Below are 21,841 nucleotides of genomic sequence, written 5' to 3' on the forward strand. Positions count from 1 at the left end.
GCTTTGAAAGTTTTCAAAAACAATATACTCTACGCAAATTGACTATCCTTTTGTTATGTTGGGGTCTGTTTCTACCCCATTGACTTCCATTATAATGACATTTTTGATTGCAAAGCCATGACACAACATTATTATGTATTCAGATGCAGATCTGATTTCTCCAATGCGTTTGACACAGCTCTAATTCTTAATACATATAAAATTTATGCTACTCTGAAAAATATGAACATAAAAATATGAATAAACGTAACATATTTATAATGTTTATTCAAGATAACTAATACCATATGCCCTTGCTAAATTGGCTTTGCAAATATGCATTTATACCTGATCTCGGAGCAGACGAATCTCATCCTGCAGCTGTTTGTTCAGCTCCTCCGGCTCCACTGATCTCTGGCCTGTCTGAAGCTCTTTCTTCAGCTGTGCGATGTGGTCGTCTCTGAACTTCAGGATCATGCGGTTCGACTGGATGAATTTCTCTTTCTGAGCCCAAGCAGCTTCCAGTTGAGAAACTTTCTGCTGGAGAGCCTGTAAGCAGGACAGCAGCAGGAGGAAACTGTGATTAACGCCAGTCTTATTTAAGGGAAGCATTCTCATGTAGATCGTTTGCCTTGTTCTGAATCAGTGATTAAAAAAAAAGTTAAATTTTATCTTGGGTGGGTTCAATCCATCAAAATGCACAGTGAGCAGCTGTGTGTTTATTATGCTTTCTTTTTAGCGGTTTATTATTACTAATAACATTACATAATTACATTTTGAGCAAAAATTGAGGCTTCAGTTGTATTTAAACATGTTCTTCACATAATTTTTTTTTTTCATATCGTCCTGTGTTAATTTGTTCTGAAAATTATAACTTATGTGTTTTTTGGTAAAAAAAAAAAAAAAAAAAAAACATTTATTAGAGGCGATTGGCCTAATTACTTGTCTCACAACTTGAAAATCTGCAGATTTTAGGTGATTTTTAAAGTTATGTTTAAAGAACTTGCACACCATCTTGACAACTTTTTAGTTAAAGGTGTTCATATTTTTATTTTAACTTTCTATAATTTATTAGGTTTAAAGACGCTCTTTAAGGAAAGAAAGGGTTTTTAATTGTCACATTTGTTAAAAGTATTTATTAGAGACAATTTGTTTATTACAATTTAATTATAATTATGTTAATACTTTCGGAAATGAACGAGTTTGACAACTGAAATCTTTCAAGCATAACAAAAAAATATATTATTATTTTTTTTAGGAAACATTTGAAATAAGTTTAACATAAAAAGAAGGCTCTATTTTTTATTTTTTAATTACTTTCTCTGCTTAAAATGCACACACAAATTAGAATCTATTTATAATGGGAAAAACAAACTTGGGGAAAAAAAAGCTTGCTGGCCATGTAGATGTTGTCTGCTTTATCATGATATAAGATGAAGTCATTTTTATTTTATGAACAAAGTGTGCCTTTTAAATTACTTTTCTTTAATATAGTTCTGTACACATTTCTATGATTATTTCATTTCTTCAAATGTAAACATGCCATTTATTGAATATAAAAAGTCTGTAACATTACAACACCTTCAGCACAACATATTAGACTTAAAATAAAATTTTATTCTATGTTGATTAAGGTCTCGTTACATTTGACAGGATCGGAAAAGAAAGTTTCATGAGGTGCTCTACAGCCTCATAACAATTTACTCCCAAGGGCAAATTCTGATTTAAATAATCCGAAAACAAAAAGCACCTTCTTCTCCTCATGTATTTTCTTCCAGAAGTTCATAGCTTGAATGAACTGCGTCTTATAGGAAACCTCAGGCTCAGATTGATCTGCAACATAAACATCAGTTTAAACATTACACAAACACATAAATAATAATAATAATAATAATAATAATAATAATAATAATAATAATAGTAATATTAATAATAATAATAATAATAATAATGACCTCACTGTATTATTACATTTCTGACACTATACCAGTACAGACTGTCTGTGACTTTGAGTAATACGTTATTACTTTTAACTGCATAGAAGTAAAAAATAAATTCGCCACAATCACTTCTCTCTGGGTAATATATTTGGAATTTAACATGCCTGTACCTGACGTTGCATCCGTTGGTGCGAGCTCTACGATTCGTCCTTGTGAAAGAGCGTTTGCAAGCTGCTCCTTCAGCTTTCTCACTTCCGCTTGCAGTTGTCTGACATTTCCCTGAGTGTCCTCATTCACCATAGCCTGCAAAAAAACACAAAAACAATCGTCAGCTTTTGTACGTCTTCAAGAATACTGAAGGTGTTGATCAATAATTCTGCTCTTTCACCTTATTTTTGATGAGTTTGGCTCTTTGTGCAAACTGCAGGGTGGAAAGCGTTTCTCCAAAGCACTTGGAGCCTGGATGAACATTAGCAATGATGTATGTCTTAGCATTCCCGCCGAGAGAGTCCTGATAAGATCAACATTAATCAGTCAGAGACAGTTCAATTGTCACCATCCATTCTGAGAACATTTTCACAAAGCCTCCTCACCCTGAGCAGGAAGGTCAGCTTTGAGTCTCTGTAGCAAATATGACGGTTCTTCCCATTGGATACGTCCATCAGGGCCATGATCACCTGACCGAGACACATCAGAGAGCGGTTGATGCTGCTCGCCTCCTGAAGTTCAAAAAGTCAAAAGGTTAGTTTGTTTTTACAGCTTTAATAGAACAGTAACATATTTAAGACACTTTTTTATGTACATGTCAATTTTAACTTATCTATTGTTCAAACTGACTCCCCTTCCGTTATGTTAGTGGCTGTTTTTGCCCCATTGACTTCCATTATGATGGCATTTTTTGAATGTAAAGCCCTGACACCCCATATAATAAAACATTCTCGGTTTTATTGGTGGTTTTCCTTTTTGAGAAGAGGTGAAATTGTTTTTTTTGTTTTTTTTTTTGCTTTTGATCATCAGTTGGCAGCATTAACCATTTAGATGAAGCATTTAGGCCAGTGCCTAAACAAAAACGTTTCTGGCTCTTATATGGAGTAACACAGCAGATTACAGTGTGTGCATAAACATACTATGTTTACAACGTTCTGAGAGCTGAGTTACTTATTTTGACTTTGTCAGACATGTCAATATAAGTGTGCAAAGGTCTCTCACACACACTACACTCCATTTAAAACCCAGAAACTAAGCTTTCTTTGCACTGCAACTGATGACTGACAGCAAAAATTACAAATCATACTTTGTCCCAAACAGGGAAAACCAGCAACGATCAGGGAAGCATAAATAATTTTGTATTTTGGCTTTGCAATCAAAAAATGTCATTATAATGGAAGTCAGTGGGGCAAAAACAGACCCCAACATAACTAAAGGGCAGTCAACTTGCCCAGAGTGTATTGTTTTTGAAAACTATGAAAGCATTTTCCCAAAATATGTGTTAAAATAAGACTTTTGACCAAAAATCCTTCCATTTGCTCAAACAGAGAACGTTGTGGCCAAATTAAGACTCAAACTCCCCCCAGAGTGAACGAAAACATCCCCAACAGCACACAAGGGTTAAATGGTCATTTTTTAACTGAAGCACCTTGAGTCGTGAACCTTCAGTATGCGTATCTCTCTGTCTCTCAGATCCAGCAAGATCTACAAGATTGAGCTGCGATGTCCTAATGTTCACCACTTCCTGTCCGGTCTCCTTGGACTCCAGTGTCATGGTGAAAACCGCATGTGAACGAGAAGATTCACGGTTCATAGAGGTGGACGCCACTCGCCTGTTCCGCCACCCCATCGACAACACCTACAAACACAGAGGTCACATAAAAACTGCATATTAGTTTCAGTTACACTTTTACAACATATTCAGTTTCTTATCAAATCATTTGCCCAATCAAATGCTCTTAAGCCCAATCTGACAAGCCCCTCCCCTTTCGTGATGCTTTTCATTCGATGCATCGATCTCAACCACTCTCACTGGCAGAGCTCTGAAAAACACTAAATGCTATTGGCTGTTAAAAAGGGGAGGGGCTCTCATTTTTCAGTCAAGTTTACGTCAAATGCTGAATAAAAAACAAAATGCAGATTTCAAAGCACTTCACAGGAATTTTAAAGTCGAACTGCATATTTCAATGTCAGAGTAATTATTTTACATTAAATAAAAATGATAAAAACAGTAAAAGAAACTAACTAATTATATTTCAGTTTATGCCACAAAAGACAGCTTGGTCAACACATGCAGTACCTGATAGGCCTCTGCTGCAGACGCTGCATATTTCTCCACCGATCCCTCAACAAAGACGCCTCTCTTGATGTCCTCCCGTAGGAACAGGCTGGTGGACACACTGTCCAAGAGGTCATAAATCTGCTCGTTGTAGATCTCTATGAACGAGCACTTGCAGAGGAAGCTCTTCGTGCCACCAGACTGCACAGGAAACACATTCAATAAAAAAGCAAGAGCTGCACAATATATTAAACTTACAGTCTTGTGCAACTGTCAAACCAAGCAGGTTGCAATTAAATTAAATGTATGTGCTAACCACTTACAAAATTCTATTGTGTATTAGTGTAGATGCTAATATAGTTATGTTCTTAGAGTAAATGGTCTAGTTTTCAGTTTAGTGCAAGAACACCAACATTTCTTTAAATAAACCACAGATCATTTTCATTTACAGTATATAATATTCAAGTTTTAGCTCGTTTATAATTTATTGTCACTTCTAAATCAATCAGAAATATATAAGGAGAAAATAAATATATAATGTTATTATTTGGTATATATGTACAGTGTCAGGTTGGATGGTAAATGTTGGTGGACAGCCATTTTTAGGTCTCTTCAAAGATGCTCAATCAGATTAGGTCAGGGCTCTGGTTGGGCCAGTTAAGAACAGTCACGGAGTTGTTAACCATTGGATACTTATGACTATAAAATGTATAACATTTCTTTTAACATTTCAAACAAAACTGTTGCCATTTAGAGCGCATTTCCAAACACACATGAATAGGAAAACGGTTCAAAAATCCCTTTTTTTTAAATTCTGTGAATTAAATTTTAATAATAAAAAGATTTAATTTAGAGTCTGTTGCCAAAAATAACAAAACAATGTCTTCTTTTCCAACATGTTTACACTCATTTTTAAACACAACTTTAATGTTTTAATTTCTAGTTAAGAAATCTATATTTGGTAAAAAAAAAAAAAAAAAACACTGGTATTTGAATGTTTTCTCTCAAACTCACACCTAATTAATTGAATAAAATGGTTTAACTGTATACTATGCACACATATCTCACCCGTTCCACCTCTCGATTGATGAGAAAGAAGAGGTATTCAAAACTTCGAGGAATCACACCACGCAGCTCATCAGAAAAATTATCCAGCTCTGAAGGACCTACACACACACACACACACACAAAATACATTTACAAACACATTTATGCGTGTATTCACACTAATATAATGGACAGATAGCACCACATATAAAAAAATGTATGAGAAAACTTAAAGGCATAGTTCCCCTAAAAATTTCTAAACATTAAGAAATTTCTATCCTCTGTTTGATACAAAATAAAATATATTGAAGAAAGTTGCAACAGCAGTCATTAAAATTGATAGTCGGAACAAAAATAAATAAATACTATGCAAGTTAGTGGCAATTTCTATCAGAAGAAAATCAAAAAGGTGTGGAATAATGTAGGATGAGTAAATTATGACAATTTGTATTCTTGAGTAATTTATCCCTTTAATGGTCTAGTATGGTAAATGTTACATGGGGTATGCATTACGTGCACAGTTTTCATGGAAACATATAGTCTACATTAAGATCACTTACATTTACAAATGTTAAGTTCCATGTATAGTATGTTTTTGTTTTTTTGAGTACAAAATTACCATTTAATTTATTTTGATACTGTTCCAATATCACAGTTAATAATGTCATTACTACATATTTGGGGATGCTTTTATTCCTATAATGTGGGATTGGTACGGTAAATTAAAAGCAAACATTTCCACAGATATCCAACACATTTTACAACAATATCTTCAGTAAGTAATTCAAGACATTTTTTAATTTAAGCCTGTTTAAAATTATGTATGACACTAGAAAACAATATTTAATTAATTTAGGACTTTAAAGCCTTAAAAACTCAAATGAATGCTTTAAAAAGTTTGCTCTTTTCCCTACACCATCACCATGAAACTTTTTTTTTTTCTACTGACCAGTTAATAACACTTACCCAGCATAGTAAAGGTCTTTCCCGAGCCTGTTTGTCCACTGAAAAACAAATGCACGATTACCCTCACTGTAGCATTACCAGTGCTGTAAGACATCTGCCAGAAGCCACACATAAACTCACTAAGCAAAAATGGTGCCATTGTATCCATTCATGCAGGACTCCACAATGTTTTTAGCCACGCTGGAGAATACCTCCTCCTAAAAGACACAGATGTTCACTCAGCTTATTTTTACCAGTAAAGACGAATCTCTAAAATAAATGTATTAAAAACCTCACCTGGCTGGTGTTCATGTCAGCTACATGGTCGTACGTAAAAGTCCGTGGCTCTGGTTTACAGTGTAATCTGACAGTCTGCGGTGAGCTCACGGTCAAACACAGGCTGTGATCTCCATCTGTGCTTAAACCAGTGCCTTGAGTCAACGGTCGAACCCGCACAAACACCTTGATGGCGTCTCCATCACTGCAGGGGCATATGAAAATATATGGGTCACAAATCTACTCAGTCCAAATCCCATTCAGTAACATAAGTGACATTTCTGATTTACTCCCACATATGGATTTATCTATGTAGGAGTTTTTTTGTTGTTGTTGTTGTCATTTTCTTCAGTCATTTGCATATACTAATATGCAAAATATTTTTTTTTCTTAAATGCCATTTATATATTATTTATATATTATGTATGAGCAATTCCATGCAAATGTCAACCTTGCCATTAAAAAAATAAGTTTTCACCAAAATATGGAAACCGTTTGTAAGTTTTTTGTGCAAGCAAGTGTTTTACAGTACTGTAAACATACTCAGAAATGTCTCTGTCAATGTTTTCAAACTATAATATTTGATTTACCAAAGTCGCACAAGTGGCAATTACACATCTGTCACATCCATAACAACACTTTTCCTTCATAAATGCAAAAAAAAAAAAAAGTCAAATAAAATAAAATCTATATTTTTGTGCACTGGGGAGTCAAGTATTATTCATTAGATTATCAATATTTTTTGTTGGGTTGTGCAGTTTAATTCATAGAATTTCTACCAAGTATGTTGTGTACCGTAAACAAATCCATAACCTGAGTGTATTTTCATCATTTAAAGTACAAAACATATTTACAGAATTATATTTTTCTCATCCAATAACTCTATGGTTAGTTGTTCTGGAAAATATAAACAAAATGTTCAATATAATGTTAACATATACTTTCTATATGAATTTATCTATGAGTTATTACTGCAAATGTCACATCCATAACACTGGAATTGCTCATATATATATATAAATATATTTATTGGTGTTATTAATAGGTCTAATCTATAACACGGCAGTGTATGTTTATTGTATTAATCAAGTTCAAAGTAAAATAAATATGAATTAAACAGGGTGAAGTGTTGTTAATTTCTGAAGTTTGTTAACATTATGCTGATTTTGTGAAATAACATCTTAATAGTTGATAGATAATCAATATATATATATATATATATATATATATATATATATATATATATATATATATATATATATATATATTTTTTTTTTTTTTATTAAATGATAACTCCAATAGTTTGTTCGAATCACCAACAATTATAATATTCCATAAAATACTTATATTCAATTATGAGTGAAGTTAATTTACAGCAATGTAAATTTGTACACTAATACAAATCTCGGCTTGTTATTAGCAACTTTAAATTTGCACATTCATTGAACTTAATGCTAATGTTTCTGTCAGACAAATGTCCCAACTACATTTCGTAAACAAAGAAATTAAAGTTGCAGTCACATAAAATGTCCACTAAAATTAGGAAATTCGTCGTGTTTGACTATAAACATTCAACATTTTCGTCATTTTTTCAAGCTCATTGTATATTAGTGTGCAGTTAGTGTGGAGTTCATTACGTTTTGTCTGTGTGTGAATTATTATTGATGTACCTGTTGGTGTTTGCTTCCGCAGTTGCTGCATATGAAACAGATAGCACAAAAACACATTTAATAACAAAACTACAGTAAACATAGAGCTAAAATTGACGGACACAGAAGCACGTCAGTAAACATTAAGGTAACGTATGTTCGACTATAACGGTAAACATTGAGATATGTAAATCATAACGTAAACATCTCGGTTATTCGGTTAGTTTATAATCATGCGAAGTTTGCGATCGATATATTAACTGAAAGCGATAATAAATATTACTCACCTTTGCCTTTAAGATTCATGATTCATTACTATATTTCCTCTTTTTTGCCTTCTCTCTGTTCGTGAAGGAAGGATACAAAATTTGGCGCCTGATCGCCTTCTTCTTCCTGAGGTTTAATGGCGGTTTTCACCCTGAATGTTTCACTTACTGCCCTCTTCAGGAGGAAACTTTTTTTTTTTTTTTTTAGCTTTTTCGTCTCTAGCTTTTAAAAATGAGTGTATAAATTGTTTACCTTATGTACCTGTGCACAAAGTCAGGATACGGATTATTGTGGTATCGTTATGTTATGACTGATATAAAGATTTGACAATGGTTCAAGTTGCATTAACCGTTTTTATTAATAATAAAAAGTTGTACTGGGTGACTTTTTATTTTAATATTTATCATATACAATAATGTTTATTCTATTAATAGTCTGAAAAAGACCAGTATTAACCTCTTCAAAATATAATTAAATTCTTTTGGGTTTTTAAACAAAAAGATGGCCAAAGTGGCCCATTAACATTTGATTTGGTGCACTGTACCATCTGAGAGGAGAGTGAGAATGATGGAGAGGCGAATGCCTTTAAAGAAGACTGTCATTTCTAATTTGGCGTAACCTTGTTTTGTTGTTTGTTTTAGCTACCGAGCTACAAAAAAAGTATGTTTCAATTAAATGTTGTAAATATTGTTTTAAAATGTAAATAGTGTTGCTCGACGGATAGAAAACTATGCAGAAAACATCGGTGAACAGATCAAGGCAAAAACGTATGTAACTCCATTCTGTTATAAATGATATTGTTTTTACTGCTATATTTCATTACACAATGTAAAAAAAATGCTGTATAAGTAATATAAAGCAATGTTTTTAAAAATATTATTAAATAAATTAAGCCATGGGCAGCTATATTTACCTTTGGCCCAGTAGCCTCAATCAAGTTTGGTTTTTGGCCCTTCGTAAGAAAAGGTTTGGGTACCCCTGTTTTAAACTCTTGATTAATCAAAACTCTTGATATATCAAAACAAATAAAAATAATAATAAACAAATAAAATACAGGGATGAGCATTATTTATGATGCAGGTATTTCAAACATGTATTTCAAATACAAAATAGTATTTTGTGATATGTAGTTGATAGGATTGATGAAAACGCCTTAAAATTTTGCATCAGAATACTTTAATGTCTTGTATTTTTAAAATACTGTAAAATACTTTGTAAAAAGTCAACATCATGACATAATAAAAATGCAGCCTCTGAATGGCGCTTTCTCCAATATTAGATCAAATCTGACAATTGATTAATATTGAAGAAGATAGATATTGATTGGAGTATGGAATTTATGCATCACCGCGTGGCGATACCTACAATAATTAGGAAAGAGGAAATATGTCAGCCTAATGATGTCAAAGTGGGACAATATATCCCACACAAATATTTAATAATGCAGCAATTCAGTCAATACAGACTAGTCAAAAACACCTGATTCAGGTTATATGGCATCAGCAGGATATTTGTAAAGAGTTTATTTGCAAAAAAAAGATAACTTAATTTTTTGTATTTTTTTAGATGTTTTTTTATGATGCACATTAAAGAAATTACAAAAACTGACATTTTTAGTTTTTGGAAATCGTGTAAATGCCTACTGAAGGGTTCAATTCCATTAAATTAGATTTAAGAAGCATTCTGTGAAAAAGAAATTAATTTACACTTCATATTTCACCCTTTTATGGATGTAAAATTGCTAAGAGGTTGAGTAATCATTGTAGAGATTACGTCAATTTTACTGGCCACAAAATGGGTGAAACACAAATCAACAGATATAGTATTATATTCTATATATATTCCACAGTAGTATATTCTAACTAATTATCTGCATTGAACAGGGCTTCCTGTAAGAAATCTGTACAAAAAAAACATACTAAATGAATAAAAACAAGTAAAAATGTATAGTTATCTAACTACACATGTACAGTAAGAATAAAGGTAAACGAGGTGGAAGAGAATCTGTTAATATATAGTTTACTTCACATTTAACAGTGAAGGGATTGATCGAACAGGCTTATTTGTGGACGGTTTGCGAAGAAGGTTCATGCTATGTGGCGTACATGGAATTATAAAAATGCCTATAACTCTAAAATAAAAAGCAACCAAGCAACTGTTGAACTATTTTTTATTTACAAATGTGAATATATGTAAAAAATAGAGTTTATGTATGATTTGTGCCAAGAAATGCACTGATTGGCTCAGTATCACGTGCATCACTATGCAAATGCTGAATAAAACAAAGTCTCACATCCGTCATTTCGGTTTTATTTAAAGTCCTGAGCAGGCAATGTTTTTGTGCCAATCCAGGAAACAGTTCCTGTCCACCTCAACACACAAAAAAACATGACACGCCTGGCATTTCCAAGGTGTTAGTTGCCTTATGTCTTGTTTTTTACACTGACTGCAAGCCTGGCGGCCAGTAGTGGCGGTGTGTGACTCCAGCAGAGCTCCAGAAACCGGCAGATGCTCCACCTGTATACTGCTTTGTTCAGGGACTTCCTCTGATACGCTGCACAGCTCCTCAATCAGCTGGTCCATAAACTTCTTGTGGGTCAATTTGCCGCCCTGCTCTTTGTGCAGTATGAAAGCGTTGGCGGCGGCGATGTCCAAGAATTGCAGGAAGACTTTTTTGTACCATTTCAAAGAATTGTAATGCATGATGTAATACTGCAGCAGCTGATCGAAAGGGTCAACCTCTACGATGTGTTGGCTGTATGCGCTGACAGGCGCAGGACACGGGATGCTCTTCGTCTTCCTCGAGCCTTGGCGTCTGACTTTCCTTTCCACGTGTTCTCCTGTGTAGGCCTGATGGATGGTGGAACATATCGACACCTCAGGTCTATCCATCCACTTCACAAACACAACAGGCCCGTCCCGAATCCACCTGTAGGATCCCCTGGTGGACTTCTCAGTCAGTGGATTGGATTTGTTTCTTGGGAAGTCCTTCCTTTGGTCCCTGTACATCCCACACGCGCCAAACTTCAAAGCAAACAAGTCCTTCATGAGCTTTGGAGTGGTGTAGAAATCGTCCATGTACACGTGGTATCCAGAGCCCAAAGCTTTAGCGTCCAGAAGAGACATCACAGTGCCATACGAAAACCCAGGTCTTGGAGGAAAGCTAGTCTTGTACACAGAAACGTCCGCCGTATATCCATTTGACGAGTCTATAAGGACGAAAAACCTGAAGCCTAGCTTCGCTTTGATGACAGGCTTTACCTTCCTCAGCACAAATCTTTCGCTCACTACAACATTTCTTCTAGGTTGATAGTGGGCACTGCATGCCTGACGGATGCTGTCCATGAGAGATTTGACTTTGAAAAGAGTGTCCCCGTCATTCTCATCTGCGTTCGGGTCACTCAAATGCAGATTACATAAAATGGCGTGATATCTGTCCATTGACATGACTGTTGAAGGAAAAGGCACTGAGAAGAAAGGGTCCTGCCTCCAGTAGTCAGCAACGGAGTACATCCTCACCACATCCATGTAGAAGATGAGTCCAATGTAGTGGTAGAGCTCTTCAACGCTGACGTCCGTCCATGGGTATTTGCACTGCTTTGTCATTGCTCTGGCCGCCTGAGCATTTGTGTTCTTGCAAAGGTTTGACACGACGCTCTTTGAGAAGAAGAGCTTGAAGAGACTCAAAGGATTGAGAGGGTGAGCAGGACTCAGCTGCGGCCCTGGCTCACGAGCAGGCTGAAACCTCAGAGTCTTCGGAAGCTTGTCAGCATTTTTTTCCGTGCGCCAGGACACAGTCTTGGCACGTTTTGCACCAGGAATCTGCTCACTGTCATTGTCACAGCTACAAAAAAAAAAGTAAATCAATGTGAGTATGCAGACAAATGGATCAAAACAACACAAACAATTTCTAACACTGTCACTGGATTACCAATTTCATTAATTGTTTGAGTATTAACTTAAAAGGCGTATAAAATGTTAGCTGGCTGCTTGTATTTCTTGTGTCCTAAAGACAAAAAAAGTACAATAGATTTGACTTTATTTGCTCTAATCACCAAAGGTGTGATACAAGTGCAAACATTAAGCCTGTGACCACATTTCCATTAACTGCCCATCACTATTTACGGGACATCAGCATCCTTAGGCCTGGTTTATACTTCTGCGTCAAGTGATCGGCGTAATCCACGGCGCATGCAACGTCCGTAGCAGTGCATTTATACTTCTGCGCGCTGTCTCTGTTGGTCTGCATCAACACTTCCGAAACGCTAGTTGGCAGAGAGTTGTAAATGTTCCTGAGTCGAGTTTCTTCGCTGCTGTTTTGCTTTTCCTGAACATTTCCTGCATGTACAAGTGGCTCAAACTCGCTCATTTTGAGGCAGGAACCGGCGGACGTTCAACAACTTTAACTATGAGGTAAACACAGAACAAAACTTTCCATCCGGAGCTCCTTCACGGGACTCCACACTTGTAAACAATTGCTGCATTGGGCTCATGCCATTCGCGCGGCTCTTGGTCCCGCCCAGACTCGTCAACGCTACCAAGCCGACCAATCACAGAGCTTGCGCTACGCGCTGTTGCGACGTGTAGTTACATTTTTTGAGAGGTTCACGTCAGTGACGCCGACGGCCACGGCGAAGGGCTATGCGTCAACGCCGTAGCATACGTCGGCGTTTGACGCAAAGGTATAAATCAGCCTTTAGGTGTAAAGGTTGTGAAAGTGGTTTGTATAAAAAAGGTACTTTACAGTAAATCTTATCACCCAGGATGTTTTTCAACTGCCCTCTTCAGGGAGCACTTCTGCACAGGTTTACACCTTTTTAGTTTTTTCGCCTCAAGCTTCATATAAGCAGCAATAAAAATGTGTATAAACAATTTACCTTATATGCCGGTGTACAAAATCAGATTAAAAGTTATTGTAGCATCGTTGTGTGTATGTATATATTAGGGCTGGGCGATTAATTAAATTCATTAATTGAAATTGACATTCAGATCCTATTATCGATAAAAAATTTCCAGGTCAATTTTTTTTACTGTTCTTTTTAGGCAATGTGTGTTTAAATTTCATTTGTTTAACATTGACGTTCATAAATAATCATAGTAGACAGTGTGTGTTTCTTTAAATTATTTTAAAATCAAGTAACTCTTAACTTGTAATATGTGACCATAATTAATGTACAAAACATTTATTCAGCAGACTATGATATTCTTCATTCGTATATATATTTGCAAAAAAATACATAAAAGATAAAAAGGCAAAATTAGTCTGAAAATTACCAGTTTTAACCTCTCTAAAATATAATAAACTTTTTTCACACGTTGCATAGCTAATAGTATAATGTATGAATATAAATCGCAAATTACTACAGAAGTGGAAAACTAAAGTTTAGATATTCTTGAAGTTGGAGTATCCTGATATAAATTGTCTATTTCTGTTCAAATGAAATTAAATAAAAACAATTAAAGAGCATAAAATACTAATATACTTCATTGTTTTCATCTTTAATTTCTGAACCCAAAATAATGACCATCAAACACTTTCACCATGAAGACAACCACAATTGGTTGTAAATGTGTAGAAAATAACATATCAGCTTTAATAATTCAGGTAAATGAACACTTACTCAAAACGTTCTACAATTTTACATTTCTTTGGCTCAAATCACAAAAGGTGAGAAACAAGTGCATACATTAAATAGTGATGGGCATCCAATGGAAATTTGGTCACAGGCTAGTGTCTGCTGATTGTAAAAGCCTAAAAGTTAAGGCAACTCAAACCATTTGAGGAAACCGATTGCAACAAACTATTTAAGTTCAAAAACTAATTCTAATGAGTACTGTGCACTTAATCCATTTGAGTAAATGAAGCAATTTGAGCACAGTAAAACACAATTAATGAAGAGAACTCAAACCAGCTGAGTACTGTACAACCCAATAAGTTAATGCAACTCAAATCGTTTGAGGAAACCGATTGCTACAAGCCATTTGAGTTAAGACTAATCTATACGAGTAGTGAACTTACTCCATTTACGTTAAAGTAGTGAGGTATTTAATGAACTCATTACCTTTAAGGTTTTCATTACCACGAAGTACTAAACTCGTTTCAAATGAGTAGAATCAACTTTCAGCTAATTTTGAGTTAGCTACACTCATTTAATTTGATAAGGTTGACTGTTGGGTTTTACAATGTAGCATTTGTGTATACGTTTTAGTTTTATCACACAGCCTTATTTACAGTGCTTGTATAAAGCACCCATAAAAACAAAATATTTTACATATAGATCTGAAACTTCTATCCATCTATTAAAATGGGCTAATAATAATAAGCATATACTTTTAATGAGTAAATATTTACTTGTCAGATGAGTCCGCTGTTTCCTCCTCTTATTCATCGTCCTCAATGTCGTCTTCTTGTTCTTCTTCAGAGGAAAAATGGTACTCTTCCTCGCGGTCTGCGTCCACCTGTGGAGTTTCATCGTGTTTGCTACGCAGCATCTCGACGAGAAAAAGTAAACAAAGATTGAACTTGCGATGTGGCTTGTGTAACGTTTCACCACACGTGCTCTGCGGGTGTGTATAGCCAAATATATGCACAAAACACACACACTAAAGGTTTTTCTCTCTCCTGTGTTGACCGAGAGTGCCGTTTGACGCCTAGCTTTACTTGCCCGTGCTGTTAGCCTAGCGTGCACATGCGCAGTGGGTATGTCCATATGCTGGCGGCCACACAATAAGCCTCGCCTCAGCTTCATGTTTAGATTTTCCGCCCAGCATTTAATCGCTGTGTAATTGTCATTTTGAGAAATACAGTAAATAAACATATTTAAAATCTTCCTCAGGTCATCACGTGCTTGTCCGTTGATTACATATTAGTAATGCCTGAGTTTTGCAATAAATGTCACTGCTGTTACTGTCTTGCTTAGTTAATATCGCACTGCATCAATTAGATTGTTATTTAATATTATTATCTTATTTTATAAAAGGAAGATCAATTTAGACCAAGTGTATGATTTTGTCAGGAAGTGGCACTTATCTCCTGCAGAATAGCAGAGATGATACAGGGTACGTCACGATGCAAATCAAAATGAAATTAAAAATGTTTTTTTGTGATGTTTTTAATACATCAAGTTAAAAATCTACATATATTACACATTATTGCATTCAAAGAATTAACAAAATTAAGTAACTAAAATGAGACTTAATTGTATCTTTATAAACTTCCAAGTTCAGTAAACATACGAAATATTTTTAAACAATTCTTGTTGACTCAACTACATGTATAAGTACTGGTAAAAAGAAAATCTCCTTCGTATGATAGACTGAGGTGGCTCTTAAAAGAGCCTTTGGGTTCTAATGTGTCGGAAATAAGCTTAAGCGCGCTCTCCACGGATGCGGCGGGCCAGCTGGATGTCTTTGGGCATGATGGTGACCCTCTTGGCGTGGATGGCGCACAGATTGGTGTCCTCGAACAGACCGACCAGATAAGCCTCGCTGGCCTCCTGCAGGGCCATGACAGCGGAGCTTTGGAAGCGCAGATCTGTCTTGAAATCCTGAGCGATTTCTCGGACCAGACGCTGGAAGGGCAGTTTGCGGATCAGCAGCTCAGTGGACTTTTGATAGCGGCGGATTTCTCGCAGAGCCACGGTGCCAGGCCTGTAGCGGTGAGGCTTCTTGACTCCACCGGTGGCGGGAGCGCTCTTACGGGCAGCTTTAGTGGCAAGCTGTTTCCTCGGCGCTTTGCCTCCAGTAGATTTACGGGCGGTCTGCTTGGTTCTTGCCATTATTACTGAACAGCTAATTACTCTTGGTGTTGAAGAATAATGCCTGTTTACGCAAACGCAGCGTTTTTATGTCTTGAGCTGTATTGGGAAATGTCCGTAGAAGCATCTGATTGGTTATTGCGTTTACGTCACAGTGTGACGTGCCCATTCTGGCCAATGGCTATGTTCTTCTTTTCAAACGGATGAATGACAACTTTTAGAATTATTTTGCGCGGGAAATTATTTTAAATATTTATTGTGATTTATTTAAAAATATACATAGTGAATTTGCAGTAAAAAATATGCTTTTTGCAAACAATCTTTCGTGATTTTGTGCAACCACCTGTTTTTTTTTATTTTAGGCATTTAAATGTGAGTAAATGAATAAAATGTGCGTTCACGTGCATGAAAACAATGTTGGATAAAGTTGTATACTCAATGGAAAACGCTTCCAACTTCATAAACTTAAGTCACATGTGTCCCCTTCCCTGTTTTGGATATTCGTTCGCCGTTTTGAAAATTCAATAACTATTTTGACTAAATCTAAAAGACATCATTCGCCCTGAAATAAAGTAATCGAAATAATACCCTTTACTACAGTGAATTATTAAAACTGGTGGTTGAAAAATTATTGCCTTTTACTAATATGTGGGTGGCTCTTAAAAGAGCCTTTTATTTTTCGGAAGAATCGAGCAGAGACGATTACTTCTTCTTGGGAGCCGCCTTTTTAGGCTTCGCCGCCTTGGGTTTGGCGGTTTTGGGCTTGACTGCCTTCACCTTCTTGGGGCTCTTGGCTGCTTTCTTGGCAGCTGCTGGTTTCTTTGCCTTCTTGGGGCTCTTGGTAGCCTTCTTGGCAGCCGCTGGCTTTTTGGCTTTCTTGGGGCTCTTGGTCGCCTTCTTCACAGATGTGGCCGCCGGTTTCTTCACCTTCTTGGGAGATTTCTTCGCGGCGGGTTTCTTAGCAGCAGGCTTCTTGGCTTTTGCGGCAGTTTTCTTAGCTGCTTTCTTGGGCTCGGCTTGCTTCTTGTTCAGCTTGAATGAACCAGAGGCGCCAGTGCCTTTGGGCTGGACCAGAGTACCGTTGAGCACCAAGGCCTTGACGGCGGTTTTGACGCGGGAATTGTTCTTTTCCACATCGTAGCCACCGGCAGAGAGAGCCTTCTTCAGGGCTGCGAGAGACACGCCGTGTCTGTCCTTGGATGCGGTCACAGTCTTGACGATAAGGTCGCGGACATTTGGGCCCGCTTTCTTGAGCTTAGACGCAGATCTCTTCTTCGGAGCTTTGGCCGGAGTGGCAGCGGGAGCTGGGGCGGTTTCAGCCATTTCTCTGAGCAGATCTATCACACGACGACGACTAGCAGTGAATAATGAGGTACTGCTGAGTGGCGCTGTGATCTTAACTGCCACATGAGAACCGTGTAGACTCAATCGCCGCTCGTCAGAAACTCTGAGCGCCTCTACCAAATAAATTGTGCTTTCTCTGTTCAAACACAGAGCAAAACAAGAGCCACAAAACATTTTTCAGCAGATTAGAAACACTTTAGTGATAAGAAGAGAATCAATGGTTTGTCATGGACTACAAAAGAGGAACGCTGTGAAGATATTTTGAGACTTATTGAGTCATTTGTCCATTGCTCTTTCACTGAAATTGTTTTGCTGTGCACACATGACTTGTGTTAAAAAATATGCAGCAAATATTAAAGTTTTATATTAATATTAAAGTTAATATTAAAATATTAACCTCTTGATCTCATATAATTTGCTAATCGTTATCAAGCAAATACACGATTTAGTAAGTTTTTAATGATGGTTTATTACTTTAAGACACTGCACCATTGTGTAGCATGTTGAACACTCTCAGAAAAGGTACACTGTGGTACAAAAATTGTTTCTTAAAAACAGTTTTGTACTTTTGCAAACAATGCTTACCTTAAAGTACAGAAAAGAACCTCTTATGATACTGTTCTGTAACTTTTATGGTACAATTGAAATGGAAGTGCTCAATTAAAAAAAGGTCTCTCTTTAATACAATATTTGTAAAAATAAATATGACTGGAAAGGCAAAGTGATTTCATGAATAATTTCCATATTAAAGCATGAATCATCATTTAAAAGCACATGCTTAAAAAACTCATAAACATGAATTACTAAGTTCTATAAAACAAAACAACTGGTAAAACACAACTGTGGGTGTTGTAAATTTAAAAACATTTAATACATTTTTAATAAACGTTTGGTAAGCATTTTCTGATAAATACATTTTCATTATTGATATCCACTATCAATTTGCTGTCCAATATATGCACATGAGCTGAACAAAGTCCTGCATATGCAGTGTTCATGTATACATTTTAGTTTTGTAAAATTATACAATACTTTTGCATAATTATATTTCTCTTTTAAATTAAATCAACTTTTAGATGATAACAAAGTATTATGTGAACATTGAAGAATTAGTTTTTTAGTATTGCACATGGGAGCATGTATTTTTGTAACATATTTGAGAAGTGTTGTGAAATGTATAGCAAAAAAAGATCTTTTGATTTAAGTTATTTTTTTTCCTTATTGTAAATTGAAAATGTGCATTTACACAAAAAGAAACTTTTTTTTGTAAACTGAAACATTGTTTAAAAAATTATTTGATATTTTATATTTACTGAAAATAAATTGTTACACATCTTGAGTAAAAAATAAAACATAATATGCAGCAAGAATTACTTATGCTTTTTTACATAAGATCCATTGATCTTATATCTTTTGCCAATTGCTTTCGGGAAATGTACGTTTCAGTGCTTTAAAACACTACACCAGTGTGTGTATTGGACATACATTATGCAAAATCAGTAAATAACGTTAGTAAATAACGAAGTAAACATCCCAAGTTTATTATATTTGTTGCAGTGGTACATTCAAACCGATTAATAAATTGCATTTTATGCAATGTCTGCTGTCCAAAATGCGGTCACTCCCGTGTCCTGAAAAGCGTCAAGTAAACACTGTGGAGTGTTAATGTGGTAGATAATTTACCTCAAGTTCCAAGGTGATTTTTTTTTTGTCTTTTCATAAAAACTTTAAGAAACTACTAATTAATGATTTAAATAATCACATATTCTCTGTTCTCAGAAAAAAAAATACGTTTTGCAACTTGCGTTGCATTTATACCAAAACAAAAGGAATTTGTTTGCTCATGCCCGCCTTGTAGGGTAGTTTTACTGCCTTAACTACCCAAGTACAAACCTGTTTTCAGGCTTTCATAGATCATTCTTAAATAGTCATTATATAAAAAGCCTTTCAAGCGATTTACTAAATGCAAATAAAGCGTTCCACAACTATTTAATTGGGATCATTAAACTCATGCAACTACTACAGTAATTAACATTTGAATTGAATCACTATGCTTTTCAAAATTTCCCTGACAAATGTGTCAAATAGTTTTATGACTTCTTTAAAGAGATTTTCTTTCACTGAAGATGTTAACCACTGTAGATGTAAGGTTTGTTAAATCTGACCACACAAGACAAACCTCTTTTGAAGACAAGATGGGTGGCTCTTAAAAGAGCCTTTGGTTGGATTAGGTTTCAATATTTTACTTGGAGCTGGTGTACTTGGTGACGGCCTTTGTGCCCTCAGACACTGCGTGTTTAGCCAGTTCACCAGGCAGCAACAGACGCACGGCGGTCTGGATCTCTCTGGAAGTGATGGTGGAGCGCTTGTTGTAGTGAGCGAGACGAGATGCCTCACCAGCGATGCGCTCGAAGATGTCGTTGACGAACGAGTTCATGATGCCCATCGCCTTGGAAGAGATTCCAGTGTCGGGATGAACCTGCTTCAAGACTTTGTAGACGTAGATAGCATAGCTCTCCTTCCTGGTCCTTCTGCGTTTCTTGCCGCTTTTGCTGGCGGTCTTGGTGACGGCTTTCTTGGAGCCCTTCTTGGGTGCAGTCTTCGCTGGTTCAGGCATGATGCTTCGAGACGATCAGAACAACTCTATACTCAGCAATGACGCACACTGGGTATTTATTCGGTTCTTATGGTAATTTCAGAAGAATTGGCCAACCCTATTTGATTTGTGTATTGGCGCAACGAAGGTGGAACAATGGTTTCATTGGTCAGACAGGAGAAAAGCTTGAGGGCAGATCAGCCAATTATTTGCTTCGGTATAGCAGCCCAGCCCCTCGTGCCACGCAAGATACATTTCCGCATATATATTGGGTGGTCTTCGTTTTTTCCCGCTCAAAATTACGTTCTGACATTTCGCAAATCAATGTTTACAATTATTGGAAAAAATAAACTCAACTAAAAGCTTCTTATAAGCGCAAATTATAAATTTATGAGTGTTAACTGCCTCCTCTTATGTTTTGTATTATATTTTCTTTCCTGTTCACGAAACTAGCAGGGTCAAAGGTCCTGCATAACTTACAAACACACAGGTTTAAAATATTTTTTTTATCAAACTCAGTTATATTTAAGGAGGCCTTTTACTAACGTTTCAAAAGCAGCTTTAAATACTGTCGCCATAGAAAAAAAAATTTCTGGTGGAATTTTATTGTGGATAGTACATGTTTTTAAAGGACAGTGTTAATCCAAAAGTACTACCGTTGCAAGTTAAATATGGGAGCAGTACACTGAAAATATTGCTTTATACTCGAATGTGCTCTTTTTCTTAGAAAATGTGGGTGGCTCTTAGAAGAGCCGTTTTTTAAGTTGTTGTAGTAACGTTTAACCTCCAAAGCCATACAGAGTGCGGCCCTGACGTTTCAGTGCATACACAACATCCATGGCTGTCACGGTCTTTCTCTTGGCGTGCTCTGTGTAGGTAACGGCATCACGGATCACATTCTCCAGGAACACCTTGAGAACACCGCGAGTCTCCTCATAGATCAGACCGGAGATGCGTTTGACCCCACCGCGGCGAGCAAGACGACGGATGGCAGGTTTGGTGATACCCTGGATGTTATCACGCAAAACTTTGCGATGACGCTTAGCGCCACCTTTTCCAAGCCCTTTGCCTCCTTTGCCTCTTCCTGACATGATAGTAGTTGTATCTTTGACTCAAGAATACATTCTAGCGCTACAATCGAGAAGCTTTACAGTCACTCAGACGACCTAGTTGAAACAGTCAAGGCGGAGCTACATCGCAACGTCACACTAGGCGTGTCAATCTTGAACTGTTTTAAATTATACTGAATGCAGATGGATGATGGAACACTAATAGCTGTTTTCTGAAGCTTTTTGTTACACTAAAGGTCAAGCAACAAATAAAATAATTGCATGTGTTAACATTATTGCACATAATATCGTTTGTGCAGCTGGAAGGGCATCCACTGCGTAAAATATATTCTGTATAAGTCGCCGGTTCGTTCCGCTGTGGTGACCCCTGATAAATAAAGGGACTAAGCCGAAAAGAAAATAAATGAATGAGGGGAAAACAAACAAGAACAGACGTAAGAAAAGGTAGCATATCATGTTCAGATATTAATGTAGTCTTAGCGTCACTCAGTAAATCAACATGGTCAGTTTTTAAAGATAATTGTAAGTAATCATTTTCCAATTATTGTGAATGTTGGTTTAAGATGGGTGTACAAAACTGCAGATTCAGAAAAAAAATCCATAAGATTAATGAAGCACTTCATTATAATAGCACTTCAAATGTAGCAGAGAAAATATAGATTTATATATGGTAAAGTAGTAAATGAAATATAATCTGCCACGTCA

At 36.2% G+C, this 21,841-nt stretch overlaps 6 protein-coding genes across 11 annotated transcripts in view; all 6 read right to left on the reverse strand.

The window, feature by feature from the left end:
- kif15 (kinesin family member 15) overlaps nucleotides 1–8,497 on the reverse strand; it is a 27,333-nt gene extending 18,836 nt beyond the window's left edge. The window contains exons 1-13 of one of the 4 annotated variants that reach the window (XM_073942285.1): nucleotides 8,390–8,497; nucleotides 8,124–8,148; nucleotides 6,475–6,658; nucleotides 6,319–6,395; nucleotides 6,199–6,236; nucleotides 5,254–5,351; nucleotides 4,207–4,386; nucleotides 3,556–3,765; nucleotides 2,513–2,638; nucleotides 2,308–2,430; nucleotides 2,084–2,222; nucleotides 1,730–1,812; nucleotides 328–528 (exon numbers count right to left, since the gene is read on the reverse strand). In XM_073942285.1, coding sequence (XP_073798386.1) covers nucleotides 328–528; nucleotides 1,730–1,812; nucleotides 2,084–2,222; nucleotides 2,308–2,430; nucleotides 2,513–2,638; nucleotides 3,556–3,765; nucleotides 4,207–4,386; nucleotides 5,254–5,351; nucleotides 6,199–6,236; nucleotides 6,319–6,395; nucleotides 6,475–6,658; nucleotides 8,124–8,148; nucleotides 8,390–8,408 — 1,503 coding nt within the window. In that variant the 5' untranslated portion in view covers nucleotides 8,409–8,497. The remainder of the gene's footprint in view (nucleotides 1–327; nucleotides 529–1,729; nucleotides 1,813–2,083; nucleotides 2,223–2,307; nucleotides 2,431–2,512; nucleotides 2,639–3,555; nucleotides 3,766–4,206; nucleotides 4,387–5,253; nucleotides 5,352–6,198; nucleotides 6,237–6,318; nucleotides 6,396–6,474; nucleotides 6,659–8,123; nucleotides 8,149–8,389) is intronic. The other 3 variants (NM_001423817.1, XM_068217411.2, XM_073942286.1) reach the window with 3 other exon arrangements.
- Nucleotides 8,498–9,713: 1,216 nt separating this feature from the next.
- zgc:162611 lies at nucleotides 9,714–15,001 on the reverse strand. Of its 2 annotated transcripts, XM_073941639.1 has the most exons (3): nucleotides 14,389–14,393; nucleotides 10,817–12,213; nucleotides 9,714–9,730 (listed from the first exon to the last, which is right to left on the reverse strand). In XM_073941639.1, the coding sequence occupies exons 1-3, from the start codon at nucleotides 14,391–14,393 to the stop codon at nucleotides 9,714–9,716; spliced, it is 1,419 nt and encodes a 472-aa protein (XP_073797740.1).
- On the reverse strand, nucleotides 10,523–17,495 carry LOC141374966 (histone H1-like). 2 transcript variants are annotated; one of them, XM_073943379.1, is made up of 2 exons: nucleotides 14,722–17,495; nucleotides 10,523–12,213 (listed from the first exon to the last, which is right to left on the reverse strand). In XM_073943379.1, the coding sequence occupies exon 1, from the start codon at nucleotides 17,447–17,449 to the stop codon at nucleotides 16,829–16,831; it is 621 nt and encodes a 206-aa protein (XP_073799480.1). In that variant the 5' UTR covers nucleotides 17,450–17,495; the 3' UTR covers nucleotides 10,523–12,213; nucleotides 14,722–16,828. The 2 variants fall into 2 exon arrangements, with proteins under 2 accessions (XP_073799480.1, XP_073799481.1); XM_073943380.1 differs by having other exon boundaries at nucleotides 14,701–17,495.
- si:dkey-108k21.24 lies at nucleotides 15,737–16,147 on the reverse strand. Its single transcript, NM_001423310.1, has one exon. It carries the CDS (start codon nucleotides 16,145–16,147, stop codon nucleotides 15,737–15,739), a length of 411 nt encoding a protein of 136 aa, NP_001410239.1.
- Nucleotides 17,496–19,662: 2,167 nt separating the features above from the next.
- zgc:194989 lies at nucleotides 19,663–20,141 on the reverse strand. Its single transcript, NM_001128759.1, is given in 1 exon segment — nucleotides 19,663–20,141. A coding segment is annotated over 1 exon segment (375 nt). The 5' UTR covers nucleotides 20,088–20,141; the 3' UTR covers nucleotides 19,663–19,712.
- Nucleotides 20,142–20,746: 605 nt separating this feature from the next.
- On the reverse strand, nucleotides 20,747–21,188 carry hist1h4l (histone 1, H4, like). Its single transcript, NM_001105706.3, has one exon. It carries the CDS (start codon nucleotides 21,155–21,157, stop codon nucleotides 20,846–20,848), a length of 312 nt encoding a protein of 103 aa, NP_001099176.2. The 5' UTR covers nucleotides 21,158–21,188; the 3' UTR covers nucleotides 20,747–20,845.
- Between the last annotated feature and the right edge of the window lie 653 nt (nucleotides 21,189–21,841).

This window comes from Danio rerio, chromosome 25, assembly GCF_049306965.1.
Source record: "Danio rerio strain Tuebingen ecotype United States chromosome 25, GRCz12tu, whole genome shotgun sequence".
Classification (NCBI taxonomy): domain Eukaryota; kingdom Metazoa; phylum Chordata; class Actinopteri; order Cypriniformes; family Danionidae; genus Danio; species Danio rerio.